Source organism: Barbatula barbatula (genome assembly GCF_947034865.1).
Source record: "Barbatula barbatula genome assembly, chromosome: 23".
Classification (NCBI taxonomy): domain Eukaryota; kingdom Metazoa; phylum Chordata; class Actinopteri; order Cypriniformes; family Nemacheilidae; genus Barbatula; species Barbatula barbatula.
The window spans coordinates 14,330,104-14,350,790 of record NC_136786.1 but is presented as its reverse complement, the minus strand read 5'-3'; the positions used below and the strand labels follow the sequence as shown (position 1 = coordinate 14,350,790).

The window sequence follows — 20,687 nt, the reverse complement described above, 5'->3', positions numbered from 1 at the left end:
AACGATACAAACATGTATAAGTTAATGCAATCATAATTTGAGACCATACGACAATGTTGTTTCCATGGCCCTCTTATGACAATAATGGCACTTTATCTCATATCTTAATGGGGCTCTCATGCGCCATCATAAAGTTGAGGCAAATCCATTTCTCACAAATCAAGGCCTGTAACGACGCTTAATGGTGTTTATATACGACTTTCGTTTGGAAAGGGAAGGAAACCGTTATCCGTGATTGTGTCCACGATATTGCAAGGGTACAAAGGGTTTTACGAAGCGTGACTGAAACGACGCAATTTGGAAGCATATCCATGGTAGTTTCTAAGAGGATTCATGATGTAAAGGGATATATAGTCTATCATAACAATGAAAGAGAGGAAATACACAACTTAAAGTACTGGTACATAAAATGGACAGGCAATTAAAATGCGTTTTGAGACTTTAGATAAAATGCAATAAACCTGTTAGTGGACACGCAAAAGCGTTCTGAAGCCACTTGTATGTTTGAGTAGGAGAAATGCGTAGCCATAAACGTCAAAGTAAGATTTGATAATGGAAGTTCAGCACTCCTAGATAGTAATGGCGTAGTACAACGACGTAAAATAAAACAAGTAGCTACAGCATATTTCTTTGTGGGACCTTTTTCCACGAACATTTATAAAGTATTTTAAGGAATCACTAATTCCGGCAAAAATTATATTTAGGAATATTTAGGTTCCTAATGACTTTATTTGTAATGCCTTTTCTCACAAAACAGCCAAAAACATTAACGCCTGCATATTTTAATGTTAACTTTTCACATCAGTCTGACTTAAAGTTTTTGACTTAAACCAAGAAATTAGTTATTGTTCCCGACAATAAGCTCGCGATAAAGAGACGAACATACATAATTCATGGCAGAGGGCGAATGGCGATAAAACATGCTTGCTTAGTGGCGACAACATAAAAAGAGCAAACATGTCAAACCACAAGTAACGACAAAGAAATGATAATGACATTTAAATTTAAATCTAAGTCGAGGAGAAACACATGTCGCAATATTTTCTGATATGAAGACAGCACGATGTATGGCAGAAACACAGTCTTCCGATGCTCTTGTCTTTATTTGACCAAACATATTTTTTAAAGAGCATCTTCAATGGTAAACTATACTATAATAGAAAACACTTTAGATTACATAGTGATTAGCAGTGCGTTTATTACTGGTTAAGTTGTGTACTCATTCCGAAAGTCAAACGGCATTTCTTGAAACAAAAAATAGGCTATTAAATAAATCTACATCCCCGGTAATTTCGTGCCAGTTGTCATTATAAAACCATAAGTCTATCAGATATTTTCAGTCTCAAATGCCATTTTAGACTGCAGAAATCACCTATGTGGACAAAAATTACACGTTCTAATAACGGTCCCATTATTGTTTCCTCCGGCCACTGTATTTTTTGACAGAGGCAGAACTGTCTCTGACGGGTGAGCGAGATCGAGTCCTATTTGACTTTCTGGATAGGTAGGGGGAGTGGTCTCTGGGTGTTGAATCGTTGCGTGAGGAGGATCGGTGTTTTGAAGAGCTAGAATGGTAATTTAAGTGACGTCTTCTTTGTGTATTATCCTTTCTGTGAGTGCACTCCTCACAGTCTTTGTGGCGATGTTTATCACAAGTTCTGTATCTATGTTCATTTCCTCTGTCAGAAGATCCTTGGTTTCTTGACGGAGGCGTCACAGTAGAGGACCCCAGGGTGTTCAACAGAAAACGCTTGTTGGTACTTCCCAGTGGACATTTCATCCTACAGAACAAGAGTTTTACTAGCATTTATGTGCAAGATACACGAGGACATTAAGAGGCCATTATGCATAAGAAACATTGTCAATTATTTGTGGTAACGAACTTGTGGAATGTCAGGCAAAAACTGAAGTTCAAATAGTTTAGAAATTATTGCATTTGTACTTTATAATGGAAGTATAAACCCTTACCACCCAGCAGGACCCATCGTCTCTGCACGGAGTTTTCCTCTATTAGCTTCTTTAAGGAGTTCCTCCACCGCTTTTCTGTACGAATGAACGATATTAACAGTGTGTGAAATGGAAACAACGGACAGATCAGGCATCAGATGTAGTTATGTGTGGAGAGAGAGACGCACGTAGGAATTCACTGGCAACCACTACAGTTCAGTATTAACACAATTCTTATTGTATTAACATTTTGTATTGGCGTAAACATTAACACCAACATGCCAATGACACGTGACGTTATTTAAATAAACCCGATGTATATAACGTTCGCCACACGTTTATCCACTCGAACATACGCAATGTCAATTTATACAATTGTCAAAGAAAATGCAATATTTTATTCCATACCTCTCCAGTTCAGTGTCATCCATTATCTAACTTTCAATTACAAATCATCTCAGATCAGCTCGCTATCTGTTGTTTTTTATTTTGGAAGACCCAAAAGAGGACCCCGCGTGACCATCTCACTCCTCCTCTGAATTGCAGGGGTAGAAAAAAAATAAACGTAATATATGTTGCCTACACGACACTATCTTGAACAGTTCAGGTGAAACATATGTGAACTTGTTTGATCTTACAATTACTTCATTATATTTCCCGCTTTTGGTTGAGGTTATGTATTACGACCGCATTTTAATCAGGCGCCTGAATGGGCACAGTTTGTTTGATTGACGGTGCGAGCGCCCGCCCACGTGTCTACGCGCCCGAACAGGGGCGGCCCTTCATCCAAGACAGACACGGGGGTGTTTTGACGTGCGGATGCGGCTCGGGCAAGCTGCGGTGAATGTGATTGAGCTCCATGATTCTCCCCTCTCGGGGCCAGAGTTCACGACATCCAAGGGGAGCACGAATAGGTAATTTAATTCATATACTCACATTACAACACGAGCCTTTATTGCTACATGTATATTATTGGATGTCATTGTGGTCCGTCTTGCAGGCGATGTCATAACGTTAATTGTGCAGGAAAAATTACAGCGAGCCGCTCCGTTACAGAAATAATGAGATATCGATATTTATGCATGTTATACATCGGGACTGGATGCGCCTTATTAACGACACAATTCATGCAGGTGGCATCCACATACATTTTAATTCAATAGAGAACGCGCCGTTATTGTTATTTCTCCACCCTCCCTCCGTTTATTTATTTTTGCTTCCTACCTGTTTGTGCATCTACAACCTTTCAGAAAAAATAAGGTCAGTGTATTGATTTGGCAAACGAACGCGCGATGGGTATCAAAAATGGTGGTTACTAGATAAATCAGGGCTGCAGAATAAAAACATGCCATTGCCATTGAAAGCCGTTTCCCCAGCAAATAACGTTACTTTAAATGTGCGCACATGACTTGTTTCCAACGTGCACGTTAAAACATCAAACATATATTGTATTGTTTTTCTTAAATGTTATGTCAACGACGACCATTCAGTTGAGCAAACATTTAGCAGAACAAACATTTAATTCTTCATCTGCCAGAACGCGCGAATGTGCCATTTTGCAAGTAGAAACAGACGACTGACACAAGCTGCTTAGAGATACAAGAAGACAGATGAGTAGCCTTGCTACAGCTCTTGCAGTTAATATCTAAACAACACTCCCTTGCGACTAAAAGTTAACCAACAGAATGTCTCCTGGCAGCTTACCAAAAGCCATTCTTCAGCCTTATGTAATGTACTTCCACATCATACCATGAAGCAGGTTGAGGTCTAAGTACAGACATCGTGATAAAATGCCAACCACACTGAGAAATGTACAGTGTACTGGACATTGCACACTGGCAGCGAGCGTGAAAATGTGTGTCTGATGAGATGTTGACAGGGCTTTGTAGTGGGAACAGAGGAGCCTTGTGTCTTCATGACTTATTCATGTCCAGCTGCAAGATAAAAACAGTGGCAGGTAGTCACGGAGAAGCTGTCGACAGACTTACATTCTCCGGTCCAAGCGTGGAGCTGGTCATGGATGCACAGCTGCTGGATCCTGTGAATACAGTCGAAATCTGTGTTGTTATTGGCTCGATAGATTGCCTGCTGCTGATTGGTGGCCTCAAAAGGCCCATCTTAAATGCGGAGTGTGTTATTGTTACAGTATTGTATTGTAAGTCTGAATCTGGGTCTTTAGATTGAACGTTTTAAACATAATTGTATTGTATTGTTTGTGTTGTTGGCCCATCACTCTGATTTCTTTAAGGGGATATTAAAGGATTTTAGAAGTCTGCTTTTTCCATACAATGAAAGTGAATAGTATAGTATAAAAGTAATCCACATGATTTGCTATAATCCAAGTGTTCTGCATCCATCCAACCAGCTTTGTTATAAAAAGAAATTCACTTATAATCTTCTACTCTAAAAATCTCTCTCAATACAATGCTCTCAAATCGCTTTGGCATGTGTGTGGGTCTCTATATTAAAATATGTCACAACTCAATACAATAATCAATCATCATTGGTTTCCATGTGTCTTGCAGTTGATCACAGTTTGCCAAAAAACGATATTTAATAACTATATTTATTAACTATATTTCTATATTTGAACAGCAAACGTGAGATTAAGTGGATAAAAATGCATGAACGTACCATTAATAATTACAAATGTTTTTGGGTTAACTATACAATTCACAGACAATTCTGTTCATTTCCTTAGTTTAAAATCTTTTTATTTTCTGTCTTATTTTGTTGCGCCTCCTTTTCGCATCAAAACCTCTAGATTCCGCACTCTCCGCCTCAATCCTAGATAATTCTCTCTCTGCGGGATTGAAAGATTTCTCTGGGCGAGAGAGCAGGAGATTACACTGTCAGATTATTGGCAGGAGTAAACCCACACTGCTTTGCAACATAATCTCATCCTCACAACACACGATGCACACAAATACTTTCTCTCATTCAGACTAATAACTCTCCTTTTTTGCAACCCTCCAGAGTGATGTCACCAGGGGGTGGCCGTCCCCTGCTGGAGTCGCGCAGCCTCTGACGCCCATGGGGCGGACGCCCCCGTATCCAAGCAACTGAGCGTGTGGCTGAAGCAGAGTGCTGTGTGCAATGGGCAGTCTGGGTGAGGGAGTGGATCCGGGAAAGGTGAGCGATGCTCTTCTGGAGGCCCTTTGCTCAGAATGCGGCCAGATCCACCGCACCTGGGAGAATCACCTTTATAACTATCGATTGGAGGTGGACGATGACTTGGTGTGTCACATTTGCCTTCAACCATTAGTTCAGCCCCTGGATACACCATGTGGCCACACCTTTTGTGCTCGCTGTCTGCGCAGCTTCCTGCAGGAACGGGACTTTTGTCCGCTGGACCGCGCGCAGCTGCAGCTGCAGGTCTGCCGGCGTTCAAGTATTTTGGTGCACAAGCTGCTGGATAAATTGTCGGTCACCTGCCCGCTCACATCCAGCTGTTCGCTCAGCATGCCTCGCTGTGACTTGGAGGCACATCTCAAACACAGGTAAAATACTCAAACCTATACAAATATGCGAACAATATGCAGACCAGATCAGAATGAAAGTAGTCATCTTACTGACATGTAAAATGACTGACAATAGTTTGTTTATTTGAAGTAATGATTAGGGACATGATAGGTGCCACAGTATAGATGCTGTGTTTCAAAGAGTCAATGCACATCATTTTACATATACTGACTGGTTCTTAATAAGAAGTTGCATCCATTTTACCCCATAATAATCCAGCTTTAGCATAACCTCATGCCTGCAGTAGCGTAATATCATAGACAGAGCTGAAGTAGTGTTGATGCTCCGCAGACAAGGCTCCAGTTACTCCAGAGTCACTTTCTGCTGGGGTTGATCTGACATCCCATCTGGGGATTATTTGCCCCTTCGTCATGTGATGAGAGATTAGTCAGGCCTGTGTCATGAGCTGACCAGCAGCAGTTTCACATTCCCTGCAGCCATGCTAGGAAACTTCAACTCTAGAAATCTGTTTAACCATTTCTACTGCGAGACTGCCAAGGGTAACCCAGAACTATGGTGAGTCCAGCATTGTATTTTTAAAGAGTGGGCAAGACTGCTGTATGTTTTTTGAAGACTGATATAGATTTTGAGATTAGTTTCAGTGCAAAAGATTGGCTTGATGGTGGTGCCTTTGGATGAACTCAAAGTCTTGGCGTCAAATGTCTGTTGAGTAGTTCAGAATAGTGTTAGTTCCCAAACACAGAACAAACAGGATCAATGTTTTTGTTTTTCTAAGAATGAACAAAAGTTTTTAAGTTGACAGAGTTTTGTCAGATCATACGTTCTCGCCATAGATGATTGTATTATTGTTGCAAGAATGTTTTATTTATGTTGTCATTAAAGAGCACTGAAGTCCAGAGGAAGATTAACCTTACCGAAGCTTAAACCCCTTCCGAAGGGAAGACTAAGAGTCATTGCCAGCATTAGCTGTCTTCTCTTGGCTGCGTTGACACTGATGCTTTTGCTTTAACTGCGAGACCTCATCATGTAATATTGTCCTGCAGTAATTAATTAGTGCCTTTAATTGTATGACAGTCAAGTTTTGTAAAGTAAAATGTTGAAATCCTCGTAAATAATGTCAAAGGCAAAGAAAGACCCTGCAATGGTCTGGACTGAGTTTAAGAATGCAATATAAGGGCATTTATTTTAGGATAAAGAGCAAACCTAGATTATTCTGTAAAAAAGTTAATCAATTTGATGTATTTTTTTTCTAGATTTCCATTTATTATTATCAAGACTTCCATGTGTACCTTACTTACCTGATATATTTTGAAGTCACTGTGTTTATGCGTGTTTGTGTCTACTGTATGCGGATGTAGGTGTCCTGGAACACAGAGTCAGCGAACAAAGCTGGAACCGACACAGATGGAAGCAAGCGAGGACAACGTTATGGCGACCAACCCATCCAAATCCCCCCAAACTGAGATAAAGGAAAGTACTCCATCACCACCTGCTGGATCAAACGCATGCAACAATATTCCCACATGGACAGAAGAGCCTGGTGTAGACAACCCTGCTTTTGAAGAGAGCACCGAAGAAGACAGTAAGTACCCTCTTGCTATAACCTATTGCCTACAAAACAGCATCCTAGTTTTGGACCATAGCTAGTTTTGAAAATCGACCTTTCTTGGTAATTTTTTCTTTCAAAGGTGTACATGGTCTTGAATGCGCTCCTCTACGTGTGAAGCGCCCACTTAGTAACCCCTGCATCCATCTTCTCCGCACTGGAAGTTCTGCCTCTTCGGGATGGGACTTTGTTGAAACTCTTCCTCTCTCTGCAGAAGAAGGTACAACTCTGACATCCACTTCCAAACTAAACCTAAAGCTTTACATCAATATACCTTGCCTTGGGTTCAATACGTTTGTTCCTCAGGTTGCGTGAAACTTCCTTCCCTGCCCGAGGGGGAAATCACAACCATTGAGGTTCATCGTTCAAACCCTTACATGGAGCTTGGTATAAGTATTGTTGGGGGAAATGAGACACCGCTGATAAATGTGGTAATACAGGAGGTGTACCGTGATGGTGTTATAGCCCGGGATGGAAGGCTGCTGGCCGGTGACCAAATTCTTCAGGTACTGCAGCTACGTTCCAAAATAACATCCTTATTAAAAAAAGCATTTCGCTGCTATTTACAGAACAGCCCTGATGCCTTTAATCAATCTCTGAAGAGCTCTGGTGAAGGCTGCTGAATAGCTATCTGCTTTAATAGATACAGTGCACGTTTCGCCACGTTCCACAAATAGATTTGGTCTACGTATATGATCTTCAGACACAAGTGGTGCAATGAGGTTTTAATTCAATAGCATTAGTTAAAACATTGGGTAACATGCAACAAACAACAATTAAAAAATGTTAAATCTTCGTTTGAAATGTCAAAAGGGTGTATCTGTGTATGTAAAAATGAACTTAAGAGCTGCAATCTTTTGCCTCATCATCAACGTCTCTGTTCGAAAACGTCTCTGTTTATCAGTAGTTCACCCAAAAATTCTATCATTGTTTACTTACCATCTTGTCCTTTCAAACCTGTATGACTCGCTTTCTTCTGCAGAACACAAAAGAAGATATTTTGAAGAATGTTTATAACCGAACACCAGTGGCAGCCATTGACTTCTATTGTATGGACACAAAACCAATGCAAGTGAATGGCTGCCATCGCTGTTCGGTCAACAACATTTTTCATAATATCTTCTTTTGTGTTTTGCAGAAGGATACAGGTTTGACATGACAAGAGGGTGAGTAAATGATGACAGAATTTTTGATTTTTGGGTGAACTATCGCTTTGAGTACATATCTTTATCTATACGATTCCCATCTCGCTCCCCTGTCTCTTTCCAACACTTTGCTGTCACCTCTCCACTGTCCTATCATAATAAAGGCAAAAAGGCCAAAAATATAACTAAAACAAAAAAAAATCTACGTGCTACCCTTGAAACCGTGAATCCATCAAACTCATTTATTTTCTCAACACTTCTCATTTGTTTACAGGTGAACAACGTAGATATCAGTAACGTGCCACATAACTTTGCTCGCTCCACGCTGGCGCGTCCCTGCGCCACTCTGCAGTTGACGGTTCTGAGGGAACGCCGCTGTTCTGCTAGGCCGCCAGTGGCAACTGCTACGCCTAAGGGCAGCCCCGCTAGCATACGCATCACCCTGCACAAGCAGGAATCATCAGAGCAGCTGGGGATCAAGCTGGTGCGGCGGACGGATGAGGCAGGTGTGTTTATCCTGGACTTGCTGGAGGGAGGGCTCGCCGCTAAAGACGGACGGCTTTGCAGCAACGACAGAGTGTTAAACGTCAACGAGCATGACCTGAGACACGGCACACCAGAGCAAGCAGCTCAGATTATACAGGTAGAGGCAACTCAGGTGTTGAAGTTAGTGTATAAATATTTGCTTATTAGACCGCTAACATCCACTGCATGGCAACCTTGGCATCTTGTCTGCGATTTTGCCTCTTGGTAAAAAATCTAGACTATTTTTGTGCCCATGAAAATATTGCTATAACAAAAAAGCTATTGTCTTACTTGCCTTTTGGGGGACACGGGGCACTGCTGCCCTGCTAAAAGGGTAATGTGATTGATAGGATCTTTATGTCTACGTGAGCTGCTTTTTCACATCTGGTTGCCCACGAAAGGGCATCTAAAGCATTATTAAGAATAGCTGCGCAGACTGTCATTGTAAAATACAGAGCCCGCTTAGAGCCTATGAGTATAAGGTATTTATACTGTAAGTCTTACAGACTTCCTACTGTCATTTTCCAGGCCAGCGGAGAAAGAGTCAATCTGTTGATTAGCCGCTCCAGCAAACAGACTATGGCCGTGCACACTGGCTCCACTCTGACCAGGGACATTTGGTGCCAAGACCACGTCCCCCCTCTCCCCTCAACCGCGACCCCCAGCCCCGTTCCTAGTCTGCATCTTGCCAGGTCTTCCACCCAGAGAGTGAGTACAAATTACTGTGGCCGAGAGAGACAACGCGTGTTGCAGATTCTATTATTCTATTAGTATTATCCACCGTAGCGCTGTAATTAGGAGCCCTATTTCTGAAGCATCTGGGTAGCCTCCAGGTTTCCATGTGTTCAGACCACAAACTTAATTACTCGTGAAACCTCATGGTTGGATCTATTATGAGATCAATTATGAAGTTAGAGAACTGCTGGTCCCGTAGGGATAATGAGATCCGATCAGCGTTAGGATCAGTTTCCCCTTTTTTGTTATCCACATACATTTTTGGCTTGTGTAAATATAAGCTTGTGTTGTAGGACCTCTCCCAGTGTGTGACCTGTAAAGAGAAGCACATCACTGTGAAGAAGGAACCACATGATTCTTTGGGTATGACTGTGGCTGGAGGACGAGGCAGCAAGAGCGGAGAGCTGCCTATCTTTGTGACAAGCGTCCAGCCCCATGGCTGTTTGTCACGGGATGGACGAATCAAACGTGGTAGGTTCATTTATAAATTAATATTCTGACTTATCTTGGCAATTGTATATTCTGTGCATATAAAGCTTTGGATAAAAGTGTCTGCCAAATGTGTAAATGTTAAGCTCTTTTACTCCTAGTGTCAATATAGTTACTTTCTTAATGTACATTTTAAGGTCTTACTGTTCATTATTTTTTTTAGTGTCGGTTATTTTAAAGAACAAACATTTGTTGTTATAATCGCTCCAGCTAGAACACAATATTTCTTTATTGCCTTTTGTCATTAAAGGGGTAGTTCACCCACAACTGAAATTTCGTTCATCCTTAACTCACCTACATGTCATTTCAAACCTAACTTTCTTTGTTCTGCAGAAAACAAAAGAAGATATTTTAAAGACAGTTGGAAGACAAACAACATTTGCTCCCATTGATTTCCATTGTATGAACACAAAACAACCGAGACATTTCTCAAATTATCTTCATATACAGGTTTTGAATAAAATGATGGTGAATAAATAAAAGGAAGAATTTAGTTGCTACTAGTTTTCTTATTAAGAGGCAGTAAAAATGCCCAAAAAACAAACTCCAAAGGTTGTTTTCGAGGTAGACACTTTCTGGCATGGGTCTGTAATGATGATGTGCACTGAACCGAAACGTCCATGGGGCTGTCAGCATATGTGCTGCATGTCCCTCTATGCCCGCCTGGAGTCTAAACGCCCTTTCTGTCTATCATTGCCTAGGGGATGTGCTGTTGAGTATTAACGGTCAGGACTTGACCTACCTGAGCCACAGTGAGGCAGTGGGCACGTTGAAGTCTAGCGCTGCTTCCTGTTCAGTCCAGTTGAAGGCACTAGAGGTCAGCACTGTGGAAGAACCGGGCCCAGATGAAGAACTTCTCCCACCACATGAAAATGACTATGACACAAGTTGGTCGCCATCTTGGATCATGTGGCTTGGACTCCCTAGGTAAGAGTACAGTCTTTTGTGAGGCCGAGCTATATGGACCATCATTTGATGAATCTAACCAGTGACGCTTTGCTAGTAGAGGTCTTAAACAGATTGTTATTTTAGTCCAAATTAGTTTTTTTGAGACTCTCTCTTGGAGCCCCGCTGGGATGCTTATAAATATCTCCCTCACCTTGCTGAGCACTGATCCAAAAAAACAAATATAGTCCTGGCAATCTGACCATTACTACAGGTTTAGGTTGAAACAGTTTGAAAGGACAAAATGAAGCTATTTTAAAAACTTTGACGTGGAAAATGTCCAGTGTCTGTGTGTTTTGCATCAGCAGCTTTATGCAGCCCACAAGAGGATTATGGCTCTGTCGTGATGTAAACATCAACAGCTGCAGATTATCATTTGAGCGTACATGTGGAGATAACTTGCTCATACCCTATTTTAGTTTAGTCTCAGGCTGATATCAGAGGTCATTGGGTCCATCCTTATCTTTTCTATTTAACTCTGTCCTCCCTTAACCATTCCAGTCCACCTTTGCAGTATATCACCTCCATAATTCGTTAAAGTATACATTTTAACAGTTATCCATTAATCAAATAGTTATTTCTATGTAGGGACCACAATATAATAGAAATCACTTTTGAGTTGTTCTTTCTTTGCATCTCTGACACAGCTACCTGCATGGCAGCCATGAGATTGTCCTCCGCAGAAGTCACCCTGGCAGCTGGGGGTTCAGCATTGTTGGAGGTTATGAGGAGAACCACAGCAACCAGGCATTTTTCATCAAAACCATCGTCCTTGGAACACCAGCTTACTATGATGGCCGTCTAAAGTAAGTCTAAAGAAATCAAAACAATATAATCAAATGCTTCACTTGTATATACAGAGAAATGTCTTTATTACTAATAAACTCCACCCACATCTTTGGCTATCAGTATTTTCTGACTCTTTCATTCAATAGTGCACCATTTCATCTAATTTTTTAACTTTTTTTTAACAAATGTATTAAGCAACAGAAAATGTACATCATTTTCAATGTCAGAAGCTCAAACTAAATAAACCGCAATGTTTTTGATGCCAACACTCATGATTGTTGAATTGTTGTTATTCTGCGTCACAGAAACGGTAACGATACAGCATTGTCACTGTGGTTTTATTTCCTCCAGGTGTGGTGACATGATAGTGGCTGTTAACAGTCTGTCCACAGCTGGCATGAGTCATTCCGCCCTGGTGCCCATGCTGAAGGAACAGCGAAGCAGGGTGGCACTCACTGTTGTTTCCTGGCCAGGAAGTCTAATATAATCCAAAGCCATCTCATCTCAGACAGCTCTCATACCTGTGTGTTCTAACGGTCCTATGTGTTCAATTTTCTGCCACGGAGGCACCATCATTTCAAGCCTGAGTCTTGGAAATTGAATGCTTTACTTGATGCTGAATAAATCAGGCCTTAGAAAACCTGCCACGCCCATGAGGCCACAGCCCCTCTGGAGAGCAGCCTTAAGGGTTCCCATCACCATGCCCCTCAACGTTCAGCTCCACCGGAGGTTTTATTTACAAAAATAATGTGATCTATGTTTGTGAATGTTTGAGCAAGAGACCAGACTAAAAAAATGTGTGAGAAAGTATGAATGAACGAATGAATGTGCACAGCTGTTTAATAAATCTTTCCCAATGAGGACATGAGCCTCAGTTTATCATGTACATTAATGACGTAAACCCCAATACAGAGATTTGATCTAGCCTTTTAAAATTAGTCCCAAGTAATGGCTAAAGTTTTTATTCGTCCTAGAAAAATGGGCATTTGTTTTATGGAACTTAAGTGCAAAAATAAGTAGTTAAAAAGGGAGAGGCAACATTGGCTCAATCAAGGCATGATTTTGGGGTAAAAGCTCAGTTTGTTCAACTAAACAGCTTTTTTTAAATGAACAACCACAGATGGTTCTTTTCTCCGCCTTTATTGACCACAAAACAAAAGAGTTGCCACAGTGATCATTTTTTTAATAAAGTGACTTCAACTGAAAGTACTTTGTCTATAAACTGAACTAAATATGGAAACTTGAATTAAATGAAAAAAATGAAGTTTTCAGAAGACTCGTGGCCTCTTCAGTCATATAGCCTTGTTCAATGAGACGTTGTGCAGAGCCTTAGACAGTTTAGCAGCATCTGATGTATTAAGCTTTGGAGTCTTTCGCTGCTTTGTTTTTGGCTTCTGCAAAAAGATAGGACCCAGATAAAGATCTTCAGTGATTTAAATACACATTCCCTAGTACATAAAATACATTTACCTGGAGTTTTGTCTTTTGAGGGTTGTGGACCACAGAATGCCTTCTCAGGCTTTCCTTTGAGCAGAAATTACCACATTTATATTTAACAATTAGCTTTTCCCGAAGCAGTTTAGGATTTTAAGATATAGTTTAAAACCTTAATATCAGAAAACTAACCTCCATGGCGAAAGCTTTACCGCAGCCTGCAAAAGGGCAAATGAAGTCACACTTTTTCTCATGGAAGGCCAGAATGTGGTTCTGAAGGTTGAAGTTTGTGGTGTAGGTTTCCTGACAACCCTCTCTGCTGCATTTAAACATGCGCCGTTCACCCGAGTGAACCCACTGTTTGTGCTTCTTCAAAAACCAAGCACTGTGGAAAATCCTCTTGCATTGATCACATGGAAGAGTTTCTGCAAACAAGCAGTTAGGACGAAGAACAAACTTTGTGTATTGCATTAAAACGACCAATCAGTAAGCAGCACATACCCCTGTGCCTTTCCTTTCTGTGCTTTTGATACTCGGACCATGTTTTCCCTTTGAAATAACAGTACTCCTCAGCACATGGGTAACCTTAAATTGTTTAAAAGTAGTATAGTTGAAATAAACATACGTCGTTCCATCTCTCTTACGGTTTGAAAGAGAAGAATTTGTTTTGTTTAGAGGCATGCATGTTACCTTTATGCACCTTCTCATGTTGTTTTAAATCTTTAGAGGTGGCAAATTTCTTGTCACAGTCCTTAAAGTCACATCTGTTAGAACAGTAATGTATGAGCAGCCAAAAAGTAATAGTAATTAAAAGTATCAAACCCAGTGTAAACAATGGCATCCTGAGGAAACACTTACTCAAAAGGCAACTCATTTGTGTGCTTGCACGTGTGAATCTTCAATTGCTTTTTCTTGCCGAACGCCTTTCCACAGTTTTGATAGTTGCACTACAAAACATCACCAAAACACTTATGCAACAGAAAATCAAACAAGTCTTTTATCACTTTAAATGACTCACCACATAAAACCGTTCACTGTGCTGGTGAACATGAGCAACGTGGTTCTTCAGACTTCCAGGCGTGGAGAACGCATCTGAACATCCGCTGACCGAACACCTTGACGGGTTTTAAAAACAGGTGATGAAATGTGCACCGAAGCAGCATAAGGGTAACGGACAACTGTGTCTAAAACTGTAGGGAGATGTCTGCCTTTACAGCATTTCAGGGCATGTTCCCTGCTGAAAAGATAGATTACAATAGAGATTGTAATGGTTTAAAACTATAAGGGTCTCTACTGGTGGAAAGAGTTACATGTTTTCACGTTGAAATAACAGTACTCCTCAGCACATGGGTAACCTTAAATAGTTAAGTAGTATAGTTTAAATAAACATACGTCGTTCCCTCTCTCTTAGTGTTTAAGTCTATTTAAACTACTATAATAGTATTTTATATACCATTTATAAACTACAATATAAAACACTTTACATTGGTATAAAGCCCAAAACATGTTACACAAAAGGCTTTTATAACGGTTGTAGTAGTAGTAAATAAATACGGTATTTGTAATGGAAACTATTGGGATTTTTATCAGCAGGGGTTATGCTCATGATGCTTTGCTGATATGCAGCTCTTTTGCTTTAAAGACACAACCAACTCACAGGTAGGGCTTCTCGCCGCTGTGGCTCAGCTGATGTCGGGTGAGCAGATAACGGGTGTTATAGCTCTTGTCGCAGTTTCCACACGCAAATGGCTTCTAATGAAAGCACAGAATTCATTGTCATTACTTACGTTAAACCTCGAACAAAGAAGCTGCAACCTTGCGTTAGACGCTCGTGCCAAAATCCCCACCAAGTTATAACAACTAACGTCCTCACCAGTCCAGTGTGCTTGCAATAATGCGCTTCCAACTTCCACATCTTAGAAAACGAAGCCTTGCAGTTTGCGAATGAACACATGAAATGTTTATCAGGGTGCTTAAGTCGTTCGCCCATTTTAGCTACTTTATCAACACTCCTCAGGTGGTGGTAGGTTGATCTTCTTCCTACAACACAAAAATAATCATTGAGCTACGTTTTATTGTGAGTGGAACATACCACCCGGTTTAAAAAAACTGCGTACGGTGCTATAAGCCTCAAAAAGGAATGACAGCGTTAGAATTAAAGTGTACCGGGTTGCTTATTATAAACATTTAGAATGATGGAAACTTATCAGGAATGATTATATTGTTTTAATAGCTAAAATAACGGCAATTGTGGTATCACAGGTGGACAAGACGCACCCCTCATTTGAATAGATCTACCTGAACGTGGACGCACTTGATGTGACGTCACTTACTGTTTTGCCTACTTAGTGACTTTTCAGTACCATTTAGGGATTTTTGGTATTGCATTTAATTATAGTGATGAGCACCAATTCTAGTGATGTTGCGGATAAAACTTGACTTTTTCAAGTTGTTTAAATGGGTTGCGCTTTCCACCATTTCCTACTCGTTTAGTTGTCTGACAATCAAAAAGAAAATAAGTCAGTTGCCCCATTTTGAACATGAATGTGATAATTAGTATAATTATCTTCCAGCATGATTTGGCCAAAGTCCAAGTGAAACGGAATAGTTAATACTTCCGTAGGCATTTCCGAGTGAAATGAAATTTCTAATGATAACAAAAATGGGAGTGGTTTTCGTTTTCTCTGCGATTTGATTGGATATTTTGCATTTTGAAATGGATTTGGCAACAAACTGACAGTTGAAGGGGAGGAGTTAACGGATGGTCCGCCCAATCCGTCTAACATACGTCGTTTTAGATGGATAGTCATTACTGGACGGAAGTGCATGTTCAGATTTTAACAAAAGATTATGAGGGCACACTAATTTTAAAAAGAGAATGACCCACATTGATCAACTATTTACAAAAAATGCTGCATTATTTCATGAAAAAACGGGAATAGTCATTTTAAAGTTCATTGGGACTTTAAATTTACGTTTAAAACAGCTTTTAAACACTGGCTGATTACATTTTTAATAACAGTGTCTACCAGACACAGTTTACATAATAGCAAGGTAAAGTATGATTTATACACAAATAGTGTATACATTACTGTTTGTTTTGTATAGTAATTCACACGTGTAAGACGCCTGATAAAGAGGGACTGTTCACCTTTACACACTTTGTGATTGGGATTGAAGGTCTCTGGGATTGTCTGACAGAGATGAATTGTGGATATTAAACTGTCGATAGTGGCTCCATTCAACCCTACGTATAAATTTGTCTGTCTGGGGTTGTTTTAAAGTCTGACTCCATCTACACAAGTGGAAATTACTGCCACGTGGTTTATCAGCCTCTATGTACAGTTCACTGATATGTATGATTTATGTCCCAAGGTGACCCTGTTTTTTAAAACCAGTGCTGCATACTGTAAACTATTTCTCATTTCCTGCCTGCTGCTCTTTTCACCCAAGGCAACAGGATTGTTTTCTGGCACTAGATGAAAGTGTATTGGAATTACCTGATCCAGAACTGTAGTGTAAAGCTTTTAAGGGTATTGTTCACCCAGAAATTCTGTCATCATTGACTCACCCTTGTGTAATGTTATACATGTATATGTAACTTTGGTCTTGGTGTGAATTGGCCTCTAAGGATATTAAATCATAAAATCCAGACGTTTATAGTATAGGACAGCGGTCCCCAAACTACGGCCCGCGGGCTGAATGTGGCCCGCCCACAGATTTGGACCGGCCCTCTGAACAATGTGTTCACACCAAACGCGAATGAAGCGTTAACCGCGAGTGATTTACATGTTTAGTCAATGCAAAGACACTTACGCGAATTGCACGAATTGAGCATTTGCGTTGAAAAATCTGAACTTTGACTAAATTTTGTGCCGCGTTAACCAATCAGGAGCTTGCTCTAGTAGGGCCGTGAGCGAGCGTCCATGAAGCGAATTTGCGTCTGTAAAAAGGTTTTTTTAAATATAGGCCTACAGTTTCACTTATATCATGTCTATATTTGATAGTAAATATTGGCCTTCGGACCCAAATTTCTCTAAGTTACTCACATAATTATTTGTTAAATTCATAACGTACCATTGCAATAGAACTGAGGCGCGAACCATCGTAAAATTTCAAAGACGACAAAATGGCCAAGCGGTTGGGAAAGAGAAAGGTTAATTAATATTCATAAGAAAATGTTTTGAATTTGTGTAGCACTAAACTATTAATAAACTGTTGTACCATTAGGAGGCATCATAAATACATTTCAAATCAGAATTAAATCTCCACAATAATTCAAGTAGTACCTCCGGCCCATGTCATTTTCTGTTACAAACCAACCTGGCCCCCCATTAAAGACAGGAAGAATTATGTGGCCCTTGCAGAAAAAAGTTTGGGGACCCCTGGTATAGGATATTCCAGCTCTTCAATCCCTGCCATTCCTGTCTTCACATCTGGTCTTATGGCGTTCCGACCCTCCCCATGTCCGGGACTGATCAATAAAGGTGTCTCTGTATCTGAATGGCCATGATATGTCCTGATAAGCATCAACAAGCAAAAAGACAAACACCAGCTCACAGCAAATCAAATTGTTTGCGGTGTACCTTCAGTCTCCCACTTGATCCAGTCTTCCTGATTTCACAACCTCCTAGAGGTTTCTAAAAGAGTGAAAGACTCTGGTGGGAGAAGAAGACAACCTGATGTTTAGATGTTCTATCTCTGTCTTCCATGTTTGCTCGTCTCCTAGGTTGAGAGAGGAAAGTTAATGTGTAACACGGGCGGTCGATACGGCTGCCGTGCTGCTTGATGGCCTAAATGTCTGAATGTCAAACAGGTTTGATTAAGCACCTTGTGTTACATGACTTGGCTGTGCCCACTTTGCTCCATCATGTTTTCCTCTTTACGTATTATCTCTCTGTTTACTGTTTAATTCAGTCTATGAGTCAGGGCCTTGCAGCACTTCAGCGTGCACAGAGGCGTAAAATACTCATGAGGACGAGGTTGTGTACCTTAAAAAAACTAAATTAAATCTTGACCCTCTGATGCATAAATGACCAAATCACAAAGGTACAAACTTCTTAATGTGCAAAATAAAAACGTTACCATTCTCAATCTTAAAAACACCAATAATTGCTTATATATTTGAAGAGAATAACACATTTCCCCGTTGACATAGAAGATTATGTTAAATATTTACGAGGTTCTTGTGGCTCAACTTTCACGATTGATGTTGAATTTATGTTATCATAAATAATAAAACACAAAGTGGGAAAATGAGGACAGTCACACAGAATTATGAGTGTATCTGAAGACTAGCCTGAATACAGTTACAAAAGCAAGCGGTGTTTAAAACCTCACTCCCAAACTTCATTCTACACAGATCAACAATTAAATAGAGAAAAGAGATGATGTAGGCGCTAAATTCTTCAACTAGGCCCACTATACAAAAAAATACATAATTTATATGGAAATGCCCGGTTTTGCTCTATAAGTTATCGGCATATAGTCAGTGTTAATGAACAGCAACTTGATTGAGAGAGGACATTCCATGCTATTGCCTTTTCAATATCTTGTAGTAATCAATACCAGGCCAACATGTCACTTGTTGATTGATACTATTGATTATGACCTCATCACCTTTATCCCAATCCTTACAAATACCTAACACCAGTATGATAGCAAAGGAACAGCGGATAGGCATGGCATACAATGAGGTTATCTAGTCATCTTCACACATTCTCACAGTCATGCAGTGACCTCTCAGCTTGTCATTCTCAGCATGGCTAATTCCCAAACCTGTGCGTCCTCTAAGGGTAGTCAGAATACAATACGAACAAATAGTGCGGATTCTGTACCATAATAGCAACCAATCTGATGAAAGTTGAGTAACTGTAGTGCATGTGTTGGTTTCTATAAATTGGTGAATATTAACTCCGTGTAAACCATTTTTATTGAATAAAATATTATCAATTATTCACCTTCAGATTGTTCCAAACCTGTATAAAAAAAATGTTGTTCTGCTGAACATGAAGGAAGATTTTTGGGAAAAATGTCAGCAACCAAACAGATCTCATCCCCTATTGACTACCATTATAGTATTTCTTTACCCTATACTACGTCAGTAAATGGGGGATGAGATGTGTTTGGTTGCTGACATTCTTCCAAATATCTTCCGTTGTGTTTTTTGCTGAACAAATAAATGTATACAGGTTTGGAACTATCTGAGGGACAAGTAAATGATGACAGAATTTAAATTTTTGGGTGAACTATCCCTTTAACATATCGAATCTAAAAAAATTAACAAGTGACGTGCGAGAACATCATGGAACTACGGTTGTTTCTCACAACGTCATACACTCCCACACAGCTGTGGCGTATCTCAGTAAACGGACCCTAATTGAAGCAAATATTGGGTGAAGTACTGAGGTGGGACGAGATAACATATTTGTCAGATATCCAGTCAGGCATTCAGACGCACCGATTACACAGCAAGTAAAGATAAAGAGAGAGAGAGGTGGTCCTCAAGTACACACCAAACCACACAATGAACAACAATGCACATAACACAAAGAACTTAAGGCACAGAACTGTAGATGTTCAGATGGTTTTTGAAGGTGTCAACACATTCAGAGATTTTAAAGTGATCAGGATTTGTGGCTTGATCACGATTTTAAGGAGAGAACCCTAAATATCGCTCAACATAGGGAAAATGTTAAGATATTTAGCATCATGTTAAAAATAAAAACAAATCATTCAAAATGTGCATTCAATATTTAAAGGTAAAAAATAAAATAACAGATTGACTAGTATAAAGCACCAAAGGAATAGTTCACCCTAAAAAGGTCCCCATGGACTTGACCATAGTCATTTTTATTCCTACTATGGAAAGTCATTGGGCTCCATTATTTGGGTTAACTATTCCTTTGGTGCTTTATACTAGTCAATCTGTTATTTTATTTTTTACCTTTAAATATTGAATGCACATTTTGAATGATTTGTTTTTATTTTTAACATGATGCTAAATATCTTAGCATTTTCCCTATGTTGAGCGATGGAAGTAGGCTAACAGAAGTAACAGTAAACATAAAAGGCCTGGTCTCACAGACAAGGCTTAAAACTCGGATCTTTAAATTTATTTTATAAAAATGCTTTAGAAAAATCATAACTGGTGTGCACCTTTCTTTCTATTTTCCTTTATAAAGCACAGTTTAATACAACTTTTGTTGTCCAATGTGCTGTTCAAGGATAAATAAACATCCAACATGTGTCTATTACACAACACATCCAATATATATCGAATAGGCCTACACATCCAATGTCTATCTCAACCTCCAGAATTATTAACATCCTTAGTTAATAGATACGGTTTTAACAAGAAAAAATTAAAATAAAATTAGAAATTATGATCTAATGTGCATAGTCTTTTAGTTTTAATTTCTCCTTAGTTACAAACTGCCAGCTATTGTCCCTTATTTTACTCAAACATTTCTCAGCCTTTTTGTCTTAATCTTCAAAAGTTCCTCATGCTGGCATAATGCTAGTGCAGTAGATCCCATATGCAGCTTCACATCGAAGTGTCTTTTTATGACAAATCAAGGACCTCTTCT

At 39.8% G+C, this 20,687-nt stretch overlaps 3 protein-coding genes across 6 annotated transcripts; 1 reads left to right on the top strand and 2 right to left on the bottom strand.

The window, feature by feature from the left end:
- Positions 1 to 1,263: 1,263 nt before the first annotated feature.
- LOC306888909 (uncharacterized protein) lies at positions 1,264 to 2,484 on the bottom strand. The gene is made up of 3 exons (XM_079447476.1): positions 2,356 to 2,484; positions 1,969 to 2,043; positions 1,264 to 1,781 (listed from the first exon to the last, which is right to left on the bottom strand). The coding sequence occupies exons 1-3, from the start codon at positions 2,376 to 2,378 to the stop codon at positions 1,412 to 1,414; spliced, it is 468 nt and encodes a 155-aa protein (XP_079303602.1). The 5' UTR covers positions 2,379 to 2,484; the 3' UTR covers positions 1,264 to 1,411.
- Positions 1,516 to 12,934, top strand: lnx2a (ligand of numb-protein X 2a). 2 transcript variants are annotated; one of them, XM_079447472.1, is made up of 11 exons: positions 1,516 to 1,573; positions 4,924 to 5,447; positions 6,789 to 7,012; positions 7,119 to 7,256; positions 7,343 to 7,542; positions 8,456 to 8,824; positions 9,235 to 9,414; positions 9,735 to 9,912; positions 10,632 to 10,857; positions 11,523 to 11,681; positions 12,016 to 12,934. In XM_079447472.1, exons 2-11 carry the CDS (start codon positions 5,044 to 5,046, stop codon positions 12,149 to 12,151), a joined length of 2,214 nt encoding a protein of 737 aa, XP_079303598.1. In that variant the 5' UTR covers positions 1,516 to 1,573; positions 4,924 to 5,043; the 3' UTR covers positions 12,152 to 12,934. The 2 variants fall into 2 exon arrangements, with proteins under 2 accessions (XP_079303598.1, XP_079303597.1); XM_079447471.1 differs by lacking the exon at positions 1,516 to 1,573 and adding an exon at positions 2,724 to 2,861.
- On the bottom strand, positions 12,454 to 15,413 carry gtf3ab (general transcription factor IIIA, b). 3 transcript variants are annotated; one of them, XM_079447473.1, is made up of 10 exons: positions 15,376 to 15,413; positions 14,972 to 15,138; positions 14,756 to 14,850; positions 14,117 to 14,213; positions 13,957 to 14,045; positions 13,789 to 13,862; positions 13,600 to 13,683; positions 13,291 to 13,523; positions 13,135 to 13,188; positions 12,454 to 13,058 (listed from the first exon to the last, which is right to left on the bottom strand). In XM_079447473.1, the coding sequence occupies exons 1-10, from the start codon at positions 15,380 to 15,382 to the stop codon at positions 12,957 to 12,959; spliced, it is 1,002 nt and encodes a 333-aa protein (XP_079303599.1). In that variant the 5' UTR covers positions 15,383 to 15,413; the 3' UTR covers positions 12,454 to 12,956. The 3 variants fall into 3 exon arrangements, with proteins under 3 accessions (XP_079303599.1, XP_079303601.1, XP_079303600.1); XM_079447475.1 differs by having other exon boundaries at positions 15,397 to 15,413; XM_079447474.1 differs by having other exon boundaries at positions 12,491 to 13,058; positions 13,957 to 14,021; positions 15,376 to 15,398.
- Positions 15,414 to 20,687: the final 5,274 nt, after the last annotated feature.